The sequence below is a fragment of the Manis pentadactyla genome, chromosome 3 (genome assembly GCF_030020395.1).
Source record: "Manis pentadactyla isolate mManPen7 chromosome 3, mManPen7.hap1, whole genome shotgun sequence".
In the NCBI taxonomy this organism is placed as follows: Eukaryota; Metazoa; Chordata; class Mammalia; order Pholidota; family Manidae; genus Manis; species Manis pentadactyla.
Window position 1 is genome coordinate 54,072,682 of NC_080021.1, and position 15,569 is coordinate 54,088,250.

General features: G+C 35.3%; 1 protein-coding gene across 15 annotated transcripts in view; it reads right to left on the reverse strand.

The window, feature by feature from the left end:
* Positions 1–15,569, reverse strand: part of RALYL (RALY RNA binding protein like) — a 772,833-nt gene that overhangs the window by 108,249 nt on the left and 649,015 nt on the right. For all 15 annotated transcript variants that reach the window (XM_057497924.1, XM_057497929.1, XM_057497922.1 and 12 more), the window contains one exon: positions 11,742–11,855. In XM_057497924.1, coding sequence (XP_057353907.1) covers positions 11,742–11,855 — 114 coding nt within the window. The remainder of the gene's footprint in view (positions 1–11,741; positions 11,856–15,569) is intronic.

The following is a 15,569-nucleotide window of genomic DNA, read 5'->3' on the forward strand; positions in this document are numbered from 1 at the left end:
TACCTACCTCTGGGGTTTGCTGTGAGGATAACAGAGCTTATATTTGGGAAATGTTTTGCAGACTACAAAGGACTATATAAATAAGTATGTTACAGGCAAAAGGAGACAGTATACTCCTCATTGGGAAAATGTCAAAATAGCAAGAACATCAGTAAACACGGAACTGGTAAGACCAAGGAATAACAGTGTAAAAACTGAGTGGGGCAGAGGCTTCATTTCAGAGGAGGAGGAGAGTTGGTAGATCCAGCCAAGGCTAAAAATAATTACTATAGGTATCTTAAATGACAAACCTAGGTTCTTTTTCTTCACACATATATAGACACAGGCAATATATTCCTTGATGTTTTTCTAGCAATGTACTAGCCTCAGGTTTCTCCATCTAACAATATAACTAATGTAGTAATGATGTAAGTTCTGCCTTTACAGCTCTACTTTTTATCTTCATATGCATACAGAAGTACCAATGGAAGCAAGTTACATACATCCACCCTTCTCTCTGATGTCCACATAACATTCAGCATAGAAAGTCCTATGAAGAGTATAAAGTGGTTTTGGTAAAGGTTAACCAAGATTATTTTATCTGAATCTAGAAAAGTATCATTCAAATTAAGTAGAGAAATAATGAGTTAAAGAAAAAAATAAAGATTAAATTTAGGGAAGATGGTTCAAATATCTGGATTAAAAGGAAGGCAAATCAGGCAGGAGATAGAGACCAAAAGCTGCCTAAAATTCACTGTGACTGAAAATAGTTCGGTTTTATTTATCTCATCTTCCTTCCACATATTGCCCTCTGCCGTCCTAGACCTTTAGCCTAGGCTGACTGAACTACGTAACTATAACCAGCACCCATTGGGAAAAAGTGGTGATGGGAGACTAGTTTGAGAACTGAAATATTTTGAATCCTCTGACATTAATCACATCTTATGCTCCCCTACTTCATGTCTACAATCAGTGATCCATTGGATGGCAAAATGGATTTGGCTACTTTGGCTGTGACCCTCCACTCTTTGTCCTACGAGGGATCTTTGTATTTATCACCTGCCCCTCCTCACTTTTAGCCATGCTAGGTCACCATGCCGTTTGTTCAAAATACCCTGGCTCTCAAGCCCTGGTGTTGGTATTTCAAGAACGAGAGAAGAATGGAGGTTTGGGATTGCATGATTATTATCCCATACAGTGAAAAATATCCCAAATTTTGCCACTTGTCCAAAAGCTAAGCTTTCCCAATTTTAGGCCACTGTGTTGATTTTTTTTTTGTTATAACACATAATGATACTTTTGCAGAAGATTAGCATTATTTTGGAAATTCATTTGGTCTGACACATCCATCATAATGATGTTCAGAAATATTTGTTCTCTGACAATCCTCAGGTTTTAATGCTGAAAGTAATATCCTCTTTTTTTTTTTTTACTCAAGAAAATCTCTGACCAAAATAGCATAGCAGATTTTCAGAGAATCCATGTAGTACCAGACCATAAAAATGTATAGCCGTCATCTAGCTTTGTGTATCAATTTGTTGCAGGTATCTTTGGAATCCAAGCTGACTTTCCTGATCTTCCTGGCTGACTGTGGTCCCTCCTCCTTTCACCAGTCAAAGTCCAGGTCAAATGCTATCTTACGGTTATTTCTATTTTACAGCTCTACTTTTTATCTTTATATGCACATAGAAGTACTGATGGAAGCAAGTAACATACATCCACCCTTCTCTCTGATGTCTACATAACATTCAGCATAGAAAGTCCTAATGAAGAGGAAGAGTCTTCCCCTTTTCTAATTAGTGTTTAAGTTTCCTTGATATTTAGATATTGCCTTAAAAAGTCACTCTCACACTCAGAGGGGACAATATATGTCAATCCTTTGTAAAAAGTGCAATACAAGACCAGTTATCAAGTTATCAAGAAATAGTGTGATGTTCTCTGTACCCATCACTGAATACCTTATAAATAGAAGAGAGAAAGTATTAGAAAGGACATAGGACTTGAGATTCATACTCCCACTAATTACTAGTCTTATTAACTGTAGTTTTCTTCTCTAAAAGGTGAGCATAAAAATAACATCTTACAGAGCTGTGTGCTCAAATGATGAAAAAGAGGTGAATGTCTTTTTAAGTTGTAAAGGCCATACAAACATGTTATCATAAAAGGTTCAAAATAGTTCTTGAGTTGAGCCTATATTGATTTTTGGGTTGCTATAGACAGTCCATGTGAAAAAAATCATTCATCACTAAGAATCATTAAGAATCATACATTACAAAGACAATGTTTGCTTTAACATGACCCTTAATTTTTATGTTTAGACAGACACAGTGTTTTAAGTTATTCTGTTTTTTGTGTCAACACACACCATATGTGTAATTCCTCTGATGGTCTACTTCAAAGGCAGTGCTGTGTCAATATAGTTCAGTGCTAAAGAACTTAAAACTTATCCTCATTTCATCTACTCATTAACTTGAAGGCTTAAAGTATGGAACACATTATCTAACTTGAGAAAAAAAACTTTAATTACAATGGTAATCAGTTCATTGGAGTTTAACAAAAATAATCAGCCTGTGCTTTAATAATATGTAGTCCTCATAGGTTTTTGTCGTCACTTCAGTGGAAATGTTAAAATCACTAAACAATGTTAGGTCCCATGAATATAATCACACATAAAAGCACATCTTGTTCATTATAGTGAATAAGGTAAATGTGGTAAAATGAAGGTAAAATGTGGGTCTGAGATTTCTTAAAGAGAATTATTCATGTTTACACTGACAAGTCGCCAGGAGAAAAATAAAAAGTTTTCAAGTGCTTACAGAAGGGGAACCGCCTCTGAACACTGGCATCTTGTGGAGTCTGTGTTGACTTAAAAAGTCAAAGTGATGGGTGACCACAGCATTTCTCTATTTTATTTTACCTTTTTTATTGAAGCATTTTTGATATACAAATCTTATATTGGTTTCAAGTGTACAGCACAGTGGTTCAACAGTTATCCATACTATTAAATCCTCACCCCAACTAGTGTGGTTACTATCTGTCAATTTAAGAAGATGTTATGGAATCATGGGGACCACAGCATTTCTTCTGTGAGCAAAGTAGATTAGTCTTAGATTTTTAAAAAAAGTTTATTAGGAACCATAAAACTAGAAGCTTATGCCTAACAGATCTCTCTGATATTATGTAAGTTATGGATTTCAAAAGGAAAAAAAAAGTCTCATTATGGCTGTAAGTTAGTGAGTGCTTATGAAGTGTTGACCATGCAGCATTCATTAACTTTAGGTCTTGAAATACTTTGCAGGGTAGGCTTATTTATCATTGTACAGATGGAGAAACTGAGGCATACGTATGTTTGATAAGGTGTCCATGGTCACACAGCTACTAAGTGCAAGAGTAGAAATTCCCACTTAAGGTTTTCTGACTCCATAGGCTGTTTTCTATATTTCTCTAGAATAAAGGCTTAATTTAACACACCAGGAGAATGCTTTGAATCTCTTCAGTAAACATACTTAAAATTCAAGAATGAAGAAGTCTGTTCAGTTAAGAGCACATGCTTGAATTAAACAATGGCTATCAAAGGAAAGAGTGCAAGTGATAGGTAAGTACTTTGGTTTAGGGGAAAATGCCTTGGGCTTTAAAAAGCCATGAAAGAAATTGATTTTATATTAAATTTCAATCCTCACATGCAAATATTTTTCTGCATATCTCATTTCCATTTCAAAAGCTATATATGATTCAGAAAACAAGTTAGAATTGTTGGGATTTATGCTCAAAGCATTTTTCTTAACTTCAGTTTGCTGCATAGCTATTATCGTTAATATAACTCTGAAAATTGGTTGAGTTGGCAATTAAGTTTTTTGATATGCCAACTTAATTGCTAGAGTTAATTGCTAGTTGAATTGTACTTAGCAGATGGTTGGAAAGAACGTTGATACAAAAACAGTCACATTATTCATTAGAGCCAAGTTAGTATCCTGGAATCATTGTTTTTGCATAACAGTATAAACTGTATTTAAAAAAAAGTTCTACACCTGTATATAATAGGAATTTAATCCAATGAATCCAATAAATGCATTTAGAAAGATGCAACTTATTATGGATGGTATTACTAATAATGATATTAATGAGCCTCAGCAAAGTTACACAGGAGGAATCCTTTTGGATTAAGATACCAGTTACATAAGGAAATTACTGGAGAAAATGACCTTAAAGTCATTCTTTGGAAGTAACTTGTATTGTTGAGGTCACCACATATTCACGATAAATCATTTAAAAATTACTGAGATACTGGGTTTATTTATCTCACAATAATTTAAGGGATATTAATTTTCCCTATTTTATAAATTTTTTAAGGCCCTTTCAAAATTTCACACAGCTGGTAAGTTTTGGGACTCTATCTCTAGTAGGATGTGAACCTGGTTCTGTTTGATTCCTGAGTCTGGGCCTTAAATGTGGTAGTAGTATAAATCTGTTTGCCACAAGGAAGATGAGTCAGGGTGGAAACAGACTCGGAGGGGAGAGACCAGCTAAAGGGCGATGCTTTGAGCGGCACAGATGTCCCAGCTGATAAGTGGTGGTGGCTGTACCCCTGAGTAAGGTCACTAAATCACTGAATGGTACTCTTCAAATGGGTAAATTTTATGCTGGGTAAAAGGTACATGAGTAAAGTTGTTAAAATAAAGGGAGGGCAACAGGGCAAATGAAAGATGGTGAGGGTTTGGGTATGGGCAGTAGCATTGGGAACACAGAAGTTGGAGTAAAAAGATACCTGAGTAAGATTTTTGCAACAACAGCTACAGAAGGACTAGAAGATGATGTTGAGGTTGGCAATTTGATTGGCAGGATTTATGTAATAGTGGCAGACACAGGACACAGACAGAAGTTTATTTAGATGAGAAATTGAGGAGAAAGTTCAATTTTGAAAGACTGTGAGCTATTACCAAGGACCTTAATGTTCCCCTCAGCTTGATTCAACTTTAGACTGGCTTCTTCCTGACTATGGGTTCTTGGCCTCCTTTTTTTTTTAAAAGAGCATTTGTTTTAGAAAACTGGCAGTTACAAATTCTTTCTATGCTCCTTAGAGATGCAAATGTTTTACAACTGAGGCATGTCTTTCTCAAGATCTAGAAGCCATCCCTTTGAAATGTAATCATCAAGAAAATAGGATACCTCTCTCTCAGTCCCCCAGGGAGAGTACGATCCTAACTCCCATAAAAGTCAATTAGCAAACAGATGGCAGAATTACAGGGACTAACCTCTATACTAAAGTCCTCCAATACTTTTCCATTAGCTTAGTCCAGACTTTAAAAGTTATCCTGCCTTTTTTTTTTTTTTTAGCAGATTTCTATCCCCTACTGCAAGTCTTGAACCCTATTATAGTAGTCTAGAATAAATGTTCCTTGTCATTTTAACAATGCTTTGCACAGGTGAGTATATAATGAAAGATTTTCTTTCCTGGATGATATTTTATTTTCTTCGGAATTAAAAACTGAGTCTGAGCCTTAAATGTTGTAGTAGTATGAATCTGTTTGTCACAAGGAAGTTTGTTACATTTAGTTTTCTATGTACTGTTTATATACTTATTCAAATTTTAACCAAAGGTATTAACTCTCATCTCAACTAATTCACTTCTCCACTCAGTAGCCATTCTATCAATTTCATCTTTGAAAGAAAAATCTCTCTTAGAGCTTTTGAGCAGCTCTGATTTGGGCATATTTCTTTCTGGGTCTGTTGCACAGCTCATACGCTAGGCTCTCCTTTGCCATTGTGAGGAGTCCCCTTTCCTCTCGCTTTTGGAGTCCCTGCTTTGGGAAAGCCATGTTGACCCCCTTTGTGGTTTATATCCTTGTTTTGGTGAAGTATATCCTCCAGTACTTTTCAGAGAAAGGGTGAAATGGAGGTTCATTTTTTGATACTTGTATATCTGAAAGTATCTTTAATCTACTCTCACATTTAGTAAGTTGTGTGTTAGCTATACAATTGTAGTTTAAAAATAATGTTTCCTCAAAATTTTTAGGGCATGTTTTCATGGCTTTCTAGCATTCACTGTGGCTGCTGAGAGACCCTTTGCTATTCTGATTTCTGTTTTCTTTACATGAAAGTAGATCTCTCTTTCTCTCCATCTCTCTGGAAGCCAGGAGGACCCTCTCTCTGCCACCGTGTTCTGAACCACCACAATGCTCTGCTTTGCTGGGCATCTGGTTCCCTGCACTGTTCCTACCACTCAGTGCCTTTCAATCTGGCAAACCATGTTCTTCAGTTCTGATTATTTTTTTTCTCTGAAAAAATTTTATTTTTGATGATCCTTATTCCTTTCTTTCTGAAACCCTATTATTCAGATATTCATTCTGAAATATTTTTTTTATATCGCCCCCCTTCCTATTTTTCATCTCTATTTTCTTCTACACTTTCTGAGAGTTTCTCCATGTTTGTTTTCCAATCCTGTATTGAGTTACTTATTTGTGCTATCATATGCTAATTTCTAAAAGCTCTTTTATCTGTCTTCTGAATTATTTGGTTTTAGTTTCATGCTCTTATTTCACGAATGCCGTATCTTCTCTTTCTCTCTGAGGGTATTAATCAGTGTTTTTGGTTTTTCTGTTCTGAAGTTTTATTCTGCATAGTCTTTATTTCCTGCAACTTCTTTTTCTTTTCCTTTTTAGTATTTGCTTTTTATGTTAAAAAACATAAAACAGTTATGTTTTTCTATTATCTGGTGATCCTTGCCTGCTCATATTAACAGCGGAGTACTAAAAATTTGATGGGCAGCATTGTGAGCATAGGGGATATTGTTTCTTCAGGGTGATCTGGTTCACCATTGCCTTGGGTGACAGCCATGCATCTTTAAATCTTTCCCTTTGGGCTGCCCATATTCCCAATGAAAACCTCATCTAGTGTTCTGTTAGTAGTTCGCTAGTTGATGTTGGGGGTCAGGGGGAGAATTCTTAGAAGTTCTACATTAATTGTATAACCTTTCACTTCTTTCCCTGTTTTCAGCTGCTTTCAGATTTGCTTATTGTCTACCATCCGTTAGATATGCAGTTTTAGCTTTTCTAGAGAAAACTTCTCCAGCTTTCCAGTGTCAGGAAGAGTTGGGAATGATGGTACAGGAATCTGTTGTTTAACAGTCTTTCTGTCATTTATACCATCTTTCCCAGAGGTATATGATGCATTCAGTTCTGAGCCTTTGGGAGTTCTATGGTTAAAACTGGACTCATATTTTTAGGTCTGAGTACACCTCTGTATCTGCTGTCCAGCTTAAAATTTTGTTCCCATTCTCATTATGCCTGGGTTTTCATTTTTAAAATCTCATCATTTCTTTAATGCAGTTTCAAGAGGCAGAAGAGCTCAATTCACATGTTTAATCCAACATTTATAAGCAGAAGGATCACCAATTTAATCCAAAGTGTAAATGATAACAGTAAGGTATTCAGAACAGAAATAGTAGTCACATGACAGATAATGGTGGTCAGAACATATTTAGAACAACATCTTTCTACCAAAAAAGCCTGTGGTTTACAAAATATAGTAGAATGACAGAGATGACAGTGGTTCAAGGTGCAAAACCAAATTAACTGAGAAGCAGATGAATAGATTATTGATATTTATCTAGAGAAAAGTAGGCTTTAAAGATGCTATGACCAAAATTCGGATGTAGTTAAGTTGCTCATTTATGGGCCGATTATATTGACTCTCTGTTCAAAGGTTTTTGAAAGATAAGAATATTATAGGTCTTTTTAAAGAATTTAATTTGCTGTTATACTTAAAAGGATTTAGATATTAAGTTTGGTTTCAGGGAACAAAAAAGGATAACTGAACCAAGTTAGAGCAAAATATACTTTGACTCAGTATAAGGAGAATCTATCATAGGAGTCTGAGATGCCAGTGTGAACAGGGACCAAGTAAATAACACAAATACATGAACTGGCTGGATAAAGATATGAACAAACTGAAAGTGCATAACATGTATAAAGTGAGCAGCAGTATTGAAGATTATAATTTTTCAAATCTATTTGTTACTTATTTGTAACATTTCAATTATTGGACATTTATTTTTAAAAATTCTATATCTTTTAGCAAACATATGGGCAGGATGAATTTATCCTGTGGGACTCTGTGAGCTCTCTAACGCTTAGGTCTAACACTGGCTGTTATCATAGGAATTGTCCAAGTGAGACTGGTCATATATCAGGTACACCACTGAAATTAAAGTTGGATTAAATAATGTCTAATTGCCTTTTTATATCAGATATTCTATGCCTGAAATTTGGATTTTTATGAAATGTAGTTGCCCATGGAGTAATTGTGCCTGCTGTACAATACCCAGCCTATGGTTTTCCTTCTTGCTCCTTTTACCTTTTTCGGTTATTTAACATCACTGTGTAAACCATATATAAATTTCACTATTCATTGGTGCCAATTTATATGTGGCTCTTTTAAAAGAATCATTTAGGAATGAGGCATAGTTGCAAATTAAACTGATGTTAGGTGTTACTTGTTTTCAATAATCTACACACTCTATTGTGTTATTTGAATTAGTCAATAGAAAAAGTAACATATGCATGGTGGATTCATACTAATCATTAACTTAAAAGTTGGGATGTATGTTGGAGGCCATAATCCATTTGAGGGGATTGAGACCTAGAGAAGTTATGAGTTGCTGAATTGTGCCTAGGACAGAGTACACGGTGGTGGGAAAAGTTAGAAAATGAAAAGACATGACTTTGCACTTAGGAAGTTTACAATCTCAAAGGAAGAGACAGGACACCTCATAAATATGTACTGGAAGCAATTTAAGCCATAGAGAATCCGAAATGATGTAATTATGCTTCATTACAGTAACTCCTGACAGTTTTGGAATTCACTTCAAACAAACAAATTGTGATACTGTGAAATTTGAACTCCGGACAAGCTCTATGTCGTGTGGCTTTCCCCACTTTTTGTTTGTGATCTTTCGTCTCCTTTCTGCCACTACCTTTATGCAGAAACTTTCATTATCAAATGGCCAAGAGTAAGCTGGGAATGAGAGATGTATAGGGGAGTAATAGTGAAGAGTAGATATTAGCTACCAAATAACTAGCTTGCAACCAAATAAGCAATAAGCATTAAAGTGGGGGGCCCCCTTACATAAAGGAAATATTGAGTATTTAAAAAAGAGTTTTATCATATTTCTCTCCACTTTCTATAATCTAGTGTAGACTCTGTCCATATATCCCTGTTCCTTTTTGTAAGGAAATATAGAAAATGATTATCTTATTTCCATAAATATGAATACTGTTCAGGAGACAATTACTAAGAGAATGAAATTACAAATTAAGTAATTCCATTTTCTTCCTAACATGTTAAAGTAAGAGAGACAAAAATATCAAAGGACTAAGTCTATAATTTAAAAAAACTCTCTTATGAGAAGTTTAAACACGTACAAAAATAAGGTGGTAGCCTTTCATGAAAAGAAAATGCAAGCTTTGAATTTTAGTGTTACGTTTATAGATGATCTTCCAAGAAGATATATATGGAAGGTATTATTCATTGCAGGAAACTGGAAGATATAAAATGATGGAATAAGGATCACATTTTTCTCTTTGAGGTGATTTATATTTAAATGAGTTCTCTATAATCCTTTAAACTGAAGTGCAAATTGGTTATCAAAGTCCTTTGCTGTAAGGGTTGTTCTACATAATAATGAATTTCACAGAAGTTCCTTAAAGGGAAATAACGATTTAGGCAACATCACAAGATTATTTCGGTTACAGTAACACTTTAGATTAGTGCCATAGACAGCATAGAACAAACTTTCTAAGATCTAACTTTCTCTATTAAGGAGTAAGGCAGTATTTTTGTTTTCTTCCGAAGAATACCTGGAAGAAGAATTGCTGCATCAAATGGTGGTTCAATTTTTAAGTTATTAAGGGACCTCCATACTGTTTCCCATAGTGGCTGTACTAATTTACATTTCCAAAGTGTTCCTTTTTCTCCACATCTCACCAACACTTGTTATTTCTAGTCTTTTGATAGTAGCCATTATTAACAGGTGTGAGTTGTTATCTCACGTTGTTTTGATTTGTATTTCCCTGATGATTAGTGACATAGTACATCTTTCCATATACCTGTTGGCTATCTGTAGATTTTTAGAAAAATGTCAATACAGATCTTCTTCCTGTATCTTTTCTCAGTAAAAAATCAGTTACTAATAGAAAATTTTAATTAAAATGATTCTATTTTATCTATCATTTCTCATCCACAATAATATAACAAATGTTAGCAGGAACCTACCATGTACTAGGTATGTGGCTTGTGTTTTTTAAAAATGTGCTGTATGAAAATAGTAGGAAATGCTCATTTGCCTATATATGTTTGTATGCCAAACAGCTCCAATTACACCTTCACTCTGTGCTAGTTACTGGCTATATAACTTACATATGTTACTTTATTCATTTCTCACAATTGAGGTAGTATTATCTTCATTTTATAAATGAGAAAACTGAGGGTCAGTCAGTAGCATGTGAGGATGTCAATCAGAGTTTTATTTTTCCCGCCTATTATGCTGTATCACCAACTTATCTCTGGCTTCTTTTTACTCTTGAGCCTTTTATGGCTCATCACCAGAAGGAAGCTGCATCCTTACCCCAGTGATAACAGTCAACAAACAGGCAGGTTTTTCGTTGTTGCAGCTCAGGGGCCGTAGATCCCAACTGCTTCTCACCACTTAGGAGTTACCCAGAGCCTCGCTTCAGTGAAATCCTAGGGCCAGTGCTGGCAGGAATCTGGATTGAGAATATACATTGGCAAGGGCACTGGATTCACCAAGACTTTTGATATTAGGGCCTATCACCAGCTAGTTAAGTGGCTATGGAAAGATCAGTTAACCTCCTTGAATCTTGGTTTGCTCATTTGCAAAATGAGGAGGCTAGATTCAATCAATGTTGTATTTTTTAAAGTTGTATTTTTTAAAAATTGAAGCTCTTTCAGCAAATGAAGATTTATGTTGAATCCCAATTTATAATATAGATACAAGTAGAGCAAGGGCTGGATTTGCAGGAGGAAAGAATTCATCTACCACCTTGGTCTCCTTCTAAGCCTCATTTCATCTCCAAGATGCCTCTAAGGCCTTGCAGAACACAATTTTCAAACTATGCACTAGCTCCTCTCTAAGTTTATTCCAATTCTCATATTCTATGATTTAAAAAATATCTGTACCACATGAAAAGAGCATTAGATTGTGTCAGAATCTAACGAGGGTCAGAGCTGATAATTCAGATGGACATTATAATCAAATGACTTGGCTGTGGGTGGCCAGGGACAACCCTGTTGGTGCTGAGGATGCTGAAACTCAGTACTGAAGTTTTGGAGGAGCTGAGCTTTGGATTCACAGTTTTTGAAATCTGTTAAATTTTGCTGCAGCTAATTTAATGAGATATGAATTTTTTTTTGCCTGATAGTGTTATTCCATTAATTGATTTTCTTTTTAAATCTTTTTAAATTTCTTGATATTGAGATATAAACTTTTAACTATGATCCAACTATTACTTATTATTACCATCAAAACACTTTTCCTTTTTTAAAAAAATATGAATTTTAGATACACTGATTCATGTTCTCTAAAAAGTGAAACTCTTGCAACTCTTGGCCTAAAGACTTTATTCGTGTATCTGTAGTAAACTATTAAACTTAGCCACCACCCCCCTGACACTCCACTGTCTCTATGATTAACAGTGTTTCACTGGTTTAATCTGACACGTCTGTGGCCACAGATCCTTTTTACTTACCTGCCTCAGCCTTCTGCTGCTTCTCAATCTTCTCCAGGCGCCCTAGCAAGGAGTCAATTTTAGTTTTGATCTGGGTTAATTCTTTCTTGATTGTCTGCAGCTCATCTGATTTCACTGGAAAAGGGAAAAGGGAAAGAAATCATCAGAGCACTAAATGTACCATGAGTCATTTAGAACAGAACTCACAGATACCCCCGTGTTTTCACAAGGCTGTCAAATCACATAGGCCACTTTTCAAACTTACTGGTTTCTCATTACTTCCTGGAATACTAGATGACTTTGCCAATTACAAACAACGATCCTTAGTGAAGCGAGCATTTGATACTCAATCTTTTCATTGAAGGTTATACAAAAGGAGAGGAAATTAGATGTATTTTATAGAATAACTAAATGACAATGAATTCAGTTTTGGCAAATAGGATAAATCGACACTGTATGATGGATTCAGATTGAGGAGCGATTAAATCATGACAGGTATTTTAATACTACTTTGAGGATTATGTTGTACTATATATTTAAGCAATCAATGATATTTTTAATCTAGTTCCTTGGTGATTGATTGAAACCAGAACATAACATTTATCCTCTAAGGAAATGTTTTAGATGCTTGAGAACTCTCTTTTACTTACAGAATTCTTGCTATTTCACCTACACTTTAAAAAGAAATATGAGGGAATGGTTTGTGCCTGCCTCTCTTTAAGCCTGGGGCTGGAGAGAAGGAAATTCACAGAAGTTCTCACTGATATTTTCTCCAGTACTGTTTCCCATTCCAGGTTTTTGGTATTTAGTATGGTTCCAAGGACAAAAAATGAAACTAACAACATAAGATTGACAACTTTTCATACTACTTAGCAAGGATGTTTAAAAACAACAAAAACATACATCCTATTACCAACTATAATAATTATTTTATAAAGACAAGGGCTTAAGAAAAGGACAATCTCCTATTTTAAAGGACAATCCTTCAAGTGAAATATGTTTATGAAAAATTCACTGCACTGTTACTATTTTCTAATTTTTCTAAGAATCATTAGAAACTGTCATGAACCCAGAATAATCAGAGACTGACGATTTCAAAGGTATCACTGCAGAAGAACTACAAACTGCCTATGAGCTTTCGTTAGGTGGGTTTTGGAGTATTCTTGCCTGTGTAAAGAACTCTGCTTTGAGATCTGGAGCACAGATCTTAATTTCAACCTATTACTCTCCTCTGTCATTTTTCCTTTCAACTTTATAATGTTCTCAGCTTGGGCATTCTCCAGAAATTAGCTTGATTCTTTAGTATTCAGGAAATTTTTAAATAAATAAAACCTGAATGCAATCTAATTTTGCTTGTAATAGAGTTATTTGCCAACTAAGATAAATTATGCACAACATACATTAATTGCTTGAAGGAAGACTAGGCTTCTTTTCCCATATAAAATGAGAAAAAATTTTCCATTATAAAATCAGAAATTTTTTATGAAAAGCAGATTTTTATTTATGTTGTAGTCTGCAAAATAAAAACTGCAAGAATCAGGGACCCCATGGAGTGTCCCTATTATGAAGAACCGAACTGAAAGGGGAACATGGTTTAAAGTAGACAATTGCTCCTTATGTCTTTTATTTCAGAGATCAAAGTGCCATTGTTGAACTGCAGCTAAATTTGAAAAATATCATCTGTCACAACTGCCAACTGATTCTGCTTTGAAGAATGATTTTCATTCCCTTTGATGGAAGCATGTCATGTAGTTTTACTTAAACCTATCAAACTTAATAGAAAATATCTTACCTTATAACATTAGATTTCAATGCAGGAGAAATGGGAGCATGGCTGGAAACTACTAGAATGTATTTCTTAGTAAGTGGAGCCACTCTTTAGCCCAGGAATGTAACTGACTGATTTTAATTTATTTATCTCCTTAGAGAAATATAAACAAATAAACTACAATACCTCACAGATTGGAAACCACATTACAAACAAGCTTGAAATTCAGACTCACCAAGTAGGACCTTCTGTGTACAGGGAGTCAGGGTGTCCTTTAGGTCTAGACTCATGTCTAGCACCGCAGGAATGCTTTTTAAGATCACAGTCAGGTCATTATAAAATTTATGGTCTCATTAATTAATGCTATTCAAGCTTAGGGACAACAAGGGTGTAATCCAGACAGATTATTGTCTGCTTTTCCCTGGCCTCTATCAGGAAATGGTGAATCAGTTTCCAGCCCCATGCAAACTGCCCAGCTCCAATCTTGGAATGACTAGCAGCAAATGCTCATCAAGGGAACACTGTTAGCAGGGCTTAGAAACAGTCTTGGCTGCTTCATGAGCAATCATGGAAATTGTTTCCTTACCACACTTTAGTGTTGGCCTTGGGAGAAGGCCTGATGCTTATCCAGCCTAATGGGCTGTAGTCCTGTTTCTACCTTTCTTTAGTTGGATTTACTAGCCAAAGATTGGGGCTAGTTCTGTGTTACTGTGTTTGGTCTCCAGGTGGAATTCCTGGAATGAGTCACCTCTGTGTCTGATGTGCTTCTCTCTCTCTCTCTCTCTCTTCTCTGCCTTTTTTCTACATTTTTTTGACTCCTATTAACAATTTTCTATTGCATCATGGATTGAATTAATCCCCTCTGTTTTTACCCATTCCATCAACAAAGATGTAGATTTTATAATTATAAATTTCCAAACTTAGAATATTTTAAATCTTTGAAACTTCTTAGGATGTCTACTTTTCCTATTAAATTGTAAGCTCCTTGAGAGTGAAGACCTGATTAGTCACTGGAGAATTTCAGGGGTCATGCTTTTGAATATTTTCTGTGTTTTAATAAGCTACTTCTTTCATTAAGGAGGCTGGCTTTTGATGCTTACCACAAGGTCCTGGGTTTTGAAGTCTGTCCTCTCTAATTAAAAAATTGTATTAGTAGTTTTAAGAAGGGATCCTAATTAAAAAATTAAAAAATTATATTAGTATAATTAAAAAATTACATTAGTAGGTTTAAGAAGAGATCAGGTAAGTGCCTAGTGAAAACTTTCTGTCTTTTCATTATAATCCAGATCCATGAAAAATTATTCAGATTTCTGATTAGCAAGTTATTGTGATTTCTGATGATACACCATTTTAAAAAGAAGAAATCTGGACAGTTGTCTGAAACAAGACATAGTAATGGAGTATCCCCGTCATAAGTCTCTATGACCAAACTCTTTTGGAGAGAGGGAATCCAATTCCTTCTTGTCATTCATCCCTTCCTTTCTCCTCTTTATTTTCATTCTTCCTTTCCTTTCCTGTCCTTTCTTTTTTCCCTCTCTTCTTCCCTCTTCATTTCTTCCTTTCTTTCCTTCTCTCTTGTCTCTCTCTTTGCATTCTTAATGGAACCTAGCTCAGTGAAATCACCAAGGAGACTGAAAATAATTCAAGGGAGACATGATATAGATTGGAATGGACCAACATATTAGCAGTTGGGTGGTGTGAAGTAGATAGATTCTGCATATATTTTAAAGATTGAGGGGAAAGGATTTGTGGGTGGATTGGAAATAAAGCATAAGTGAAAAAAGGAAGTCAAAGAGAACTCCAAGATTTTTGTCTTGAGTAACTGGAAGGACGAAATAGCCATTTTCTGGGATAGGGAAGACTTTCAGAGGTATAGGTTGTTGGGGGAAGATCAGAAGTTATGTTCCAGACTTGTTAATTGTGAGATGTCTATTAGTATTCAAGCACAAGTGATAAAAGGCAGTTTGTCATATGAATCTGGAGTTTATGGGAGAAATCATATATAGAAAAGCGAATTGGGGACTAACTAGTTAGAGATGGTATTTTAATTAATACATAGATGAGTGTGCCCACGTAGTTGA